This window comes from Xiphias gladius, chromosome 10 (assembly GCF_016859285.1).
Source record: "Xiphias gladius isolate SHS-SW01 ecotype Sanya breed wild chromosome 10, ASM1685928v1, whole genome shotgun sequence".
Lineage (NCBI taxonomy): Eukaryota > Metazoa > Chordata > Actinopteri > Istiophoriformes > Xiphiidae > Xiphias > Xiphias gladius.
This window is the reverse complement of record NC_053409.1, coordinates 23,488,557-23,500,584: the sequence shown is the minus strand read 5'-3', so window position 1 is coordinate 23,500,584 and position 12,028 is coordinate 23,488,557. Positions and strand designations below refer to the sequence as shown.

Below are 12,028 nucleotides of genomic sequence, written 5' to 3'. Positions count from 1 at the left end.
CTTTAAATCTAAAATAACAATGTAAAATACTAGAGTGGCATGGTGTAAACTGTCATAGCAGAACAGGTTATATTCAGGGCTCGTTTCCATGAATGGGGATCTCTGTGCCACTGATAAGGATATATTCCCCTCTTTTTTGAAAACATTATTGGGACTGCACCACTTTTTACTTTGGTTTCAATTCTTTGTAGCAGTGTGACGGAGGGGTGACGTTTAGACCTCCGGGGCCAAGATGTGGAACCACATCATTAGACCAAAAAATATAACAACGTACAACTTGAAATGAAATCAGTGGTGCCATTGGCATTTTTATTCTTAAACCAGATTTATGCTTGTAAATGGACTTGTAGCAGTTTTCCTGCTGTAGACGCATCTGGGTTTGGAACTGCTTTGGTTATAGCTGAGTGTAGGATTTTAACTCTAGATTACCATAACACTAGATGGAGGGGAAAATACAAGGCACCCAAACTGACCAATGACTGTTGCTGTGGTCTCCCTTTGGCATCTTTGTACCCTGGCGAGGTATCTCAAATTAAGCTATGGGGCCTCAACATGTAGACAAAGCAGGACTGCAGTGATTCTTTTGTGGTGTTGCATTGATTTTAAACGTGTATGTACAGTATAATTCATAAATCTCCTCAAATAAAAAAGCATATTGAATCACTATGGTTTCAGCAGTTGAAATACTCTGAATCACAACAATCGAACTGAATTGGAACAACTCATAAAACGCTACAACTCATACTGTCTCTTCTGCTACCATTACGGCTACGGCTAATTTCATTACTATTACACCTTACTATTGGTATTTCACTACTGATATGTCAGGGAGTGAAATGTGTGTTCAGGCTATCAGTAAGTGCAGTGTACTTTAAAGTTTGCTTTTAAAATTTGAAATTAAGACTGTTTAGACTATTTCCAATTAACAGAGCAGGTGTACTGAAAAAATGCTTTTAAAGTCCTTAATATTTAGTATCATGTCATAAATATTCAGTGAAATAATGGAAATCTTAATGTTTGTCAGAATGACGTAGAGTTATGTTACAGTAATGTTAATAATAATGACAATTCTGCTATTTTTACCTTGTAGGACCCAGCAAAATAAAGATGGTTTTTATTTCACTGAATTACAGTTTCTAAAATCAAATCGAGTTTCAAAAGAAAACAAAAAAATCACTCTTCAGTGGAATCACCAGCTACACAACATCAAAAATATAAATAAATATAATTGTCATACCGCCCATGCCTAAATCACAAGCCACCGACACCCCTGGATTTAGTAGGAAATGAACCCCTAAACCTGGCAGTGTTTGTACCGCATTCCTCTCACTTTAAAAAGCTGTAATATGTTGAATTCTTACTGCTCCCATCAGGCAAAATTCTCACTCGCAGGTGCAGAATGTTTGTCATGCCTAACGGTGTCTGTTCCTAGATTTTCAGTGCATTATTCATTGACAGCATAGTTAAATGTGGATTAGTGTGTTTTGTTTTTATTCCAGTCCCCCTCCCAAATCTAGTTTTCACATACATTTGATCCAAGTGTAATTTACTGTTTATGTGCCTGTTTCTGCGTTTAATTTATGTATCAAATTATGATGTTATGTTATTATTCCACATCAGCAGGCCGCTGTGGAATATGTCCAAAATATCAAGTCAACGTAAGAGTTTGATCAGAACTTTTAATCACATCCTGTCTGGCTAAATAAGCAGTGGTTTGGAAAAACAAATAGCTTAGTGATTACATCAGACCCAGAGACATCAGCTCCTACCTAAATCTAATTTCAAAAACATCTGGCTGTTATAATTAATTCATTTCTTTCACCATATTTAACAGTGGCTTAATTCATGAAAAAAAGTAAGTAATGCCTTGGGTGCTTTTATAAATCTGGTCTCTTGCCAGCCTGGTTTCTGGGACAGTATTCAATCTTGACCTTTATGATATTGTGCCTGTTGGACATTTAACTCCACCATACGAAAGATATGTTTTGTAATGGTTTCCAACCTCTAAGTCGTTTAAAGAGCATTTTTGATGTAATGTCCCAAATACGAGCTCAGCCTCCAAAGTAGTGCTGCAGTTGTCTTCTTTTTACCACAATGCAATCATTGTGCAGAGGAAAATGAGGATTCATCTTTAGGTCACTGAATTGTTCATCCTTGTGTGCTAATCTGTCTGAGTTCATACAGATAGAAAAACATATTCTTTTTTTTTTTGAATTGTCATACATAGGCTTTTCAGATTCGGCTCATACAAATTGTGTACGCATAAAGAAGTACTGTAAATAAAAAACTATAAGTAACTTCAGCTCTGAAATAGGACAAGTTGAAGCACATTTTAATGATCGAGTGAATTATTGTGGTGCCGAGTTTTTCCCTCAAAAACAACAGCAAAAAACGGGACAAAGGGACAAAAGTATTTTCTTCTCTGTCAGAAGAAAAGAAAAAATATGACTGTTTGAATAAGATGAGAGAGAAAATGTGAAATGTAACATCAGCAGTAAATGATCCATTCACTGTAAAACACTTTAAAACAACTATTGGCAATGTGCAATGCATTTCTAGGTTCATTTTGTTTTTTCAGTTTTTAGATCAGCTAAGATGCTCAATAGGAAAAAATTTGTCTGATCTGAATGTTAGGTTTTGGTGACAGAACCATTTAGAAGATTATAAATACTAAAGACTAAACAGTTTTTTTTAACCGACTTTCAACAATAATTCGAGAGGAATTCAGTTATGAACAGGAAAAACGTGTCACTTTTACCCCAACAACAGATCCATAAGGCAGTGAACTGTACCTACAACATTACATTTTTTCTGCATTGGAATAATTCTTGCCCTGCTGCTACAGCGGCCTTCTTTAACTACACATAACACCCACCCCTATAAATTGTCTTTCAGGTTTCTTCAGGGGTTATTAAAATGCACGTAAGAAAATGCCTGACAAAATCACTAACTAGGTTTATTCAGCAATATTTTGACTCGCCTGTTGGGGGTTATTAGTGTGATCAAAGCAAAGTGACAATGAGCTGATAATTCCCCATAAAATATCAATTTTATGGTAAAGAACTTGTCTCAGATATTATTGCTATATTAATCCTGCGGTCTATTGTCTTTTTAACCAGACTAGGAGCGTGGCTCTGGGGATGGTAGTGTCTGTCAGTCCACAAATTTGGCCAAAACTAAAATATTTCAAGAAGTCCCATGGAGTCCCATGAAATTCTGTGTAGACAGAGAATGAAGCCTACCAGATTTGATGATCCTGACTTTTCCCCTGGCGTTACCAGAAGGTCGAAATTTTAAATTTTTAATGAAATGCCTCAACAGCTATTGGATGTTTTGCCACAAAATTTGGTAAAGATATCCATGGTGCCGAAAGGACTGACTTAGGTGATGCCTTTATTTATATCTAGCGCCAATATCTAGCGCCAATAGCAGTTCATAACTTCACTTTTCCAGTGAAATTTCTCAGTATCCACGTAATAGATTGGCACAAAATCTTGTACAGAAGTTCATGGTTTCCAGACGGTATACCCACAGGATTTTGGTGTTCCTCTAGCGCCACCACAAGGTTTTACATTTGTGGTTTTGCGTGAAATGATTGGATAACTATTGGATAAATTGCCATGAAATTTGGTTGAGACATTCATGTTCCCCACAGGATGAATTCTAATAACTTTGGTGATCCCTTAACTTTTCATCTATTGCCATTATAAGGTAAAAATTTCAAACCTCAAATACCCTGGTTTATGACTGAATATTTCTAAAATTAATGACATTCCCATCAGCCTCAGCTGTAGTTTGTGTTTAGTGATAAATGAAAAATGTCAGCACACTAACATGCAAAACTAAAATGCTAGACATGGTAAACATAATTTTTGCTAAACACATTGTCATTGGGAGCATATTAGCATGTTGAAATTAGCATTAGCACAAATCACTGCCGTGTCTATGTACAACCTCACAGAGCCCTTATGGCTGTAGAACTTTATTGGTTATTGATAGATTAAGCTCTTTACACACATAACGTACACAGATACTTAGGATATTTGCAGAAATCACACCATTCCTTTGTGCTCAAGTGGTATCAAGCAAAGATTAAACAAAGTGATTGATGGCAGTTATTCCACTGAGTGTTGAATATTAGAAATTGAAGAGTTTACTGCAAATGTTGTCAGCTGGTAATACAAGGGTGCTGTTTGTTTGTAGTCTTCCCTTGTTTTTTTATCGTTTTCACATGGTTTTACCCATTCTTCTCTCTTGAAAGAACTTTGTCATAAAGCTGTCAAATGCTCTCCATAAACAGAATTTATTTCATGATTATATTTCTGCCAGCGCTGGGCTAACTTCCCCTTCAGTTCAATCAATTTGCCTGAATACAAAAGTAGAAAAGACATGGGGCTTTGATCAAGGTCATTACTTGACCTTGATACTTGACCTTAATAACCCTGAGTTAAAATATCTGCTTTTCTTTCACTTGTTTTTATTTTGCTTGGTCATCATCACCCTAAACCCAACATTAACCCCATCATCTTCAACACTATTTAAAGAAGAGAAATCTGCAGTAAATGAAATAGAGGTGTCAGGGGTTCAGGGCATAATTGTTTGTTTCTTAACGGGCTATGGTTGTTGCTGTATTCCAGCGTGAGAACATGTTAATGCTACCTAATTAGTATGCAAGAGATCGCAACGTGATTTTTTGTAGACACATTCGATTCAAATTTCCGTGTCCTCTGAAAAGAGGTACCTAGTTCACTATCAACGATGTTGTGAATATTTGGTTTTAAAACAATATTACTTTCATTTTGATAATTCATAGTGAGCTGTCACTTAATTTTCACTTTGGTACGATAACGATCGATACCAATGATATAACTGAAACGAGCACTGGGTTTCAACCCTAACCCTGTCTGATACGACGAGCCTGGCGCCTAGCTAGCGGTAGCTTGTCCATATTTGGTCTTGAGCTAACGACGAGATTGTCCGCCATCTTTACAGATCCCACGTGGAACAGAAAAAAACATAGCAATATGCCGACGCCAACATAGCAATACGCGGGCGCAAACGGTGCACCAATGAACAAGCTCCATTCTTACCATGATCTCGGGCACCATGTTCTCAGCAACTTCCATACTTCTTAACTCATCGAGCAGACAGTGTTATGGTAAGCAGTCTGATTCTTTTGCATTTTAGGCATAGGACATCAAAGTATATTTTCATATAAAATCCTTTTTGAGTCGATAAACATCCTGACAGTAAGAGCTGTCTGAGAAGCCAACTTCTAAAATATTCACATGCAGTATTTGCGAAGACATTTATTTACTGACGTCAAAGGTTTTTACCGGGGCTTGTAATAGGGCCTCTGAATTGAATTATTTTCTTCAAGACCGTGTGCTAAAATTTAGAATCATTTTACCAGTTTTTCCATTTCTACAGAAATATTGCAGGGAATGATTAAAATTGCCACTTATCTTAAATAATCAGACCAAAGAGTCTGGTGTGCTCAGAAGTTCAGACAAAGTATGATGAAGGTGCTCTTTGGTAGGGAGCACAAAAGTTCAAAAAAGTAAAAAGTTGAAAACCCTTTATTCAGATGGCTATTTCATAGTAAGAAAAAACAAAACACACAAGATAACATTCTTAAAAACATAGACCGTACAAAAATGAGCCGAGTAACAACCCACACGTAACGGCAGAAAACAGCCTTCTTCAGGGTGTAGCCTTCTGCACACAGTTTCCCCTTTAGTATATACATGAATATTGCAAACACCTGAGCAGAAAGCAAATGAACTCACGGTTGACGAATGCAAAGTATGACCACTAGATGGTTATGAAATATGTGTAGAAAGAAGAAAATGAGAAAAAAATGATATACACACAATAGGACAGAGAACAATATCAATATAAACTACAACACCCGGGGCACCAGACCTCTTGCATCAGAACACTTACAAAAAACAACTGAAATCAATTTCTTCGTTTAGTCCTGGGTGTACTGTGGCCTGCCTTAGAGATATATAAAAAGTTTCTCTCTGTCATTATAACCTCTGTTAATCACCACCCCCAATTCTCTTTTTGATGGTTTCTAGGCCTTCAACCATGAGGCTGTCTGGATTACTATTATGTACACTACGAAAGTGTTTAGCCTTGGGGTAATCCAAATGAGCTTTTTCGACGGCATACTTATGCTCAGAGACTCCGTCTTTCAGTCATCCCTTAGTCCAGCCTATATAAAAGCAACCAGAAGTGCAAGATAAACGGTACACTACAAACGTGGTATTGCAATGAATAAATGTTCTGATGTTATACAACTTATGAGTCTTAAAGTCACTGAATTGCTTTACATTATTTTTTGTTGGCATCGTGGAGTAAGCGAAGAAATTGTAAAAGAAATTTCAGTTCTTTTTTGTAAGCGCCCTGATGCATGAGGTCTGATGCCTGTGGTGTTTTGAGATGAATCCTAAATGTCTACTGTAAAAATAGCGAAAGTTAATACATTAGGTTCACATAAAATAATCACTTTACATCCATTTTATCCTGACCTCCATGCTACTTGGGTGTGATTTAACCTTGATGAGGAATGTTACCGGATAAAGTGTAAAAAAAAAAAAAAAATTTACTTATGGCATAGCGCGCTGGTTTATAGGGCTGCATAAATTTGGCTTTTTCTCTTGCGATACCAATTTCTGATATCTCAACTCGGGATATCTGCCACTAACAATTTTCAATCTGAACTCAGGATCCCATATTTTAATGTAAGGTAGCATGAGGCTAGGGATTCTTAGTTTTCTTAGTATTCTGAAAGTAATACCATTTCCACACCATTAAACCAATTATTTTTGATTTCAAACACATACTTGAAATGCATGCCCCGTTTTCCAACACACTGCTCAGCCCCGGCCCAATGACACTTGAGTAATTCAGCCATCCCCAGTCACCACCCTGCAACCCGTAATGACTAAAATAATACAACACTCCACTCTGAGATTACATAACCCTTGTGGGTGACTGAGTATAATCAAGAGTTATAGTGCCACATTGATCAAATAAGGAACCAAGAAGGGAAACAAGCCTGTGTCACATTTTAACACTTCCTCTCTCTAATCCTAAACCCTGAAATTCTCCTGGATTACTTTAAACCACACAGTATATTGAGTGAGACATACAGAGACCATTAGAACGAGGTGATCATTGGGGATGAGGTAATCTTATATGAATATATGAATATCTCCTTACGGCTGCAGCCTGACAGCAATTAGAGCCGCAGCTCTCTTTCCCCTCTGGGAGCGGATCAGACCAGCCATGTGCTTTTTGATTGTGAGCCTTTGATGAACCAAATCCACTGCACACGACACGCACCCCCTGCCATAGTCTCATCATAGAGAGGTAGGGTTGGGGACTCTCTTCCTCCACTGCCTGCAGGGTTTTATGATGGCAAGGTGTTTGGTGTGGCGATCAAAGCCTCTATCCCCCTTTTTTTCTGCAGACTCAAACATGTTCACTTGTGGCTGGATTATTGATATTATGATATCCTGGCACTTTCCTGAGGCTTATTGCCTTGTTAAAGGGGGGTTTCTTGCTTTTCCATTGCTGGAGGGTGGAGTTAAGCACTGATTGATTTCCAGACTGAGCCAACACAGTGCATCACGCGGAGCAGAGGAGGAAAGCCCATGGTAACCTAATAACGTCCTCCCCACAGTAAACTGTGATAACGGTGTTATGTAATGGTGGTGGCGGACTGTTTAATGAGATTCAGCAGGGTACTGACAGCCTGCTAGTTATGAGACTGAAGTGTGTTGAAAACCTCATTCCCTAGGTTTGTCCCCATATTGTTTTCTAACATAAAAGGTTTTTCCTCTTTCATTTTTTAGACACTGGGAAAATCCAGACCTTTGTACTATATCTGAGCATTCGCCTCAGCTCCACAGACGTGTGTATTAAAGCCTTATCAGCAGAGAATTTCCAATCCCTGTTCAATGAGAGCATTTAAAGACTTGCCTCTTGACATTTTCATCACTATGAGAAAAAAGGGTCTCAGGCTTCTATTCTTTACAGGCTAAGTGGTTGTTACTTGTGATCTTTATTTCAGAATTTTCCCCATCAGTAATGAATGCACCGTTGGTTAAAAATGCTTTTAAATGCAAATGCAGAACATTATAATTACCATGTTACTAAAGATTAGCATTAAACATTAAGCATTTTAACTTGTAATGTTCTGATTTTACAAAAGTAAATGCTGGTGTATTGTTGAAAACTGATGTCATGGGGAGTCCTGGTGGCCTAAGGGCACTGACAGTTAACTACAACATTCCTGGTTCCAGTCTGCTTTCAAGTTATGTCATTCCCCATCTCTCTCTCTCCCTTGTTTCCTGTCATCTCTCCATCTTTGGCTTCATGATAAAGGCATTAGTTGCCCCAAAAATGGTAGTCCTGCCAGTCATAATGTTTTGTAAATGTTCAGGGCAGGACAGTCATTTTTATAAAGGGTTGCCAGACTGGCAACTAGGTATCATTCTTTGGTTCCCAAATGCAAGAAATCGGTTGCCTATTTTAGTTATTTAGAACTTCAGTGATAAATGGACTGCATAATCATACCCCATATTTAATTAATTAAAAAGTTATACAGACTGTATCTAGAATGGTTAAAAATGTTTTACACAAGATTTCTGTTCTGGTTTTATGTCCTTCTGTTACAGAGCCAAAAGCAAAGGTGTCTATGAAATAGATTTCAGATTAAGATTTCAAAAATAGTGGCTCAGATTCACCAATTATACAAAATATGACTTGCCAAATAATTGTAGACCTCTTGCAGGCCGGATCACATCTGTAGTTTGTCATTATGATTATGACAATGAAGTGAATGTGAAAATGTTATGTGAAACCCTGTGCCAGGATTGCCTGATACAGTATATAGTGATTGTATTCACAAGCACATTGCATGTTTGGCTGAAGACTTTGCTCTCAACTTTTTATCAAATTTAAACCTACTTTTGTTTGTGTATCGCGGTCTCAGACAAATTTTACTTGTTTTACCATTTCATTTCCACGAAAGTAACACTCATTTACCACAACAGAAGATTCTACACCGTCTGTTATAATGTGTAACAACACATTATAGAAAGACAGCGGCAGCCCAATAGATGCAGTGACAACAGTTGTCACCTATTGGTTATAAATGAATATGACCAAGTTAGACAATTGCTCCAATGTTACTTCCTTACTTTCCTGCCATGTACACATTACAGATAGTATGACACAGGTGTGAAATATTTTACCGTACAGTATATGTACATGATGGTGTTTCATTACAGTGCAAACATTTTCAAAGTCTAATTGTATCTCTTTGTTTTGTTTTTCCTCAGATACTGATGACTCCGGTTGTGTGTTGCTGAACACCTCAAGAAGGGTAAGTATCAATATTCATTTAATTAAACGTAATGCAATATAACTAAAAAAGAAAAAGGGATTTTTGCCAGTCAAGGAACTTGATAACGAGAGCAGCAACCCACTTCTGGTAGAATGGCCGATAAAAAGAAATTACAAAAGAACTGCAAAGCACCAAATGTTTTAACCGTGGGAGCGAAACAAACAAGAATTGTGTAAAACTTTGGCATTGACTTCATTTGAAACTTATACATACTTATGAAGGAAATTACTCCACTGCCCCAACTTCAGCAATTTGAACGGACACCTGGTTGAGGGCATAATGACTAAATTTACTCGAGGTCATCCCCTAAGTAGATCAGAGACGAAAGTGACGCGATGCCTGAGTTTACCCACCATGCGCCAAATTACTACTGCCTTCCCAATATGTATAAACCTATTGTACATGAAAGTAGAGACATTATTTTGGATGACTTAAAAATGATTAGGTGGGAGCAGTGATTGAAAGACTAGAGGGGATAATTTACTAAGGGACATATTCTTCCTTACTGAACTTATGCAAAGCTGTATTACATCCAGGGCTGTCCTAATCAATTTTATTTCCAAAGTCATTTAATATTGAGAATCATCCAATACAGAGTCAAGTTTACTACTTATTTTTTCCCTACATACTGTAATAGCCCAGAGCAACATAGTGCACACTTGAATTACACTGATGTTTGTAAAACCAATCCCATTTATTTAAGATATGCTTGACAACTGAATAGCTCTGCTGTCAGAGTGTAAATCTTCTGTGAAACAGCTGTCTGCCGGTGTTTATGTGTTCATGCCACTCTGCTGTTGGCTGCCTCATATTGTTGGATCTAGTGTTTTAGCAAAGGCAATGGCACATTTATGATGTCTATACAACAGCTGGCTAATCCACATTGCAGTGATGTTAAAGCAAAGATTATATGATGGGGCGTTATAAATCCGATCATTTGAAATATACCTGGATCATGTTGATATGGATCTTTACATATAGGAAATCGCAGTTTCCCACATTATTGTTCGCTGATACAGTTTTTGGCATTTTAGGATATTAAGAAATGCTCTCGGGCTGGAGAGCTGCGTGTCTCTATAAAACATCCGTGATGGTATTGCCTGTTTGATGGTCTGAGGTATTATGTGTTTACGGGTTCTGCATTGCTACGTCATTCTTTTGCCATCTTAATCAACTTCATGAATGGCCACTCTGAATAGCAGCCAGAAGACTTCATTCATGTGGCATGGAGAGACCAGTGAACTGTATGCTGTATTTGAATTTCGAACAAACACAATAGCAGCTGATTTCTTTATTTCATTGATTGTTAGAGAGGAGGGACTCCACAAAAATAAGATCAAATCAACCTTTATTTTCACAGCCCCTGGCTGAAAAAATGCTACATAATATATGCAATACAGTGGAGTACAGACATATATATATAGACCAAACAATAAAACAAAAGAAAGGCCTAAATGATCCAGAACAAGATAGTAGCTGCCATAAGAATATTTCGATGTACTGTATAACTTCAGTCAATCTGAATTGATTCACTAAGTGAATTCTTGGCTACAAATGTATGACTGAACGTTTTATTGAATGCTTTTGGCAGATTCTGTTAGTCCCTCAGGTCCTTTTGTCTGCTGTTCCAGAGGTAAGAGGCTACTTATCAGTAAGTCTTAGTCCTGGCCTAGAGACCAGAATACCGTCAGAGGAATGGAGGAACATACTGTATTAACATATCTGGCACTCAAGACATACTTTAAATCAGCAAGTCAAGTGATTCACTGTTTTAAAGTCTGATCTCAGGCACAGGACTTTGAAACAGGTGTAATGTGTCTCTGGACTTGGACAGCACACATGCTGCTGCCTTTTAGATAATCTGCATTTTTTCTCAGGCTTTTCAGGGTAGACCAGACCAGAGAGAATCACAGTAATGAAGCCTGCTGGTAATGAAGGTGTGCAGACATCTTTCCAGACTCTCTCTGAAAGAGAAAGGGTTATATTGTGGGAATATTCCTAAAATGATACATATGAATATGAATCATAACTTATATATTAGTATAGTCAAAGGAAATCGTTTAATTTTAATAAAACACCCTCCCCCCAAAAAAACAAAAAAGCTAAACACATCAAAACACATTCAACAAAAAATTGTACTTTGATGCCATTAACCATTTTGTGGGGTAAATTCTTTAAAATTAGGTGTAATATTAACATATTTCTGTGTTCACAACAAGCCATCTCTTGCACTTGAGATAAATGGATGTTTCTCTGCCTCCACAGTTCAAGGAGTTTAATGCAGCACGGAGATGACAATGCTTTAAAGTGGTGACCAAGGCTGTCAAGAGTTTGACTTCCTCAGTAAAAGCCTTTCAGAGATTTCAGTTTGTTGCGCCCTGTTCCTGCCAACAGCTTGCCTGGTTCTTTTCACTAATCTCCCCGATTTTTTTATTACAGTTCTGTTTGTTTGCTCTCTCCTTCTGTTTTCTTTTATCAATTTCACATGCTCACAAGCAGACTTTCCCGCCAAGAATTCTGTTATGGATCTGTTTATTTGCAGTGGTCTATAACCGTAATTAATTTTGATGGGGTTATTTTTCTGCAACCGCTATATACTTCTCTTTT

General features: G+C 37.5%; 1 protein-coding gene across 4 annotated transcripts in view; it reads left to right on the top strand.

Moving 5' to 3' along the window:
• Positions 1-12,028, top strand: part of slc4a11 (solute carrier family 4 member 11) — a 102,001-nt gene that overhangs the window by 50,092 nt on the left and 39,881 nt on the right. For all 4 annotated transcript variants that reach the window (XM_040138230.1, XM_040138228.1, XM_040138231.1 and 1 more), the window contains one exon: positions 9,357-9,400. In XM_040138230.1, the coding sequence (XP_039994164.1) occupies positions 9,357-9,400 (44 nt within the window). The remainder of the gene's footprint in view (positions 1-9,356; positions 9,401-12,028) is intronic.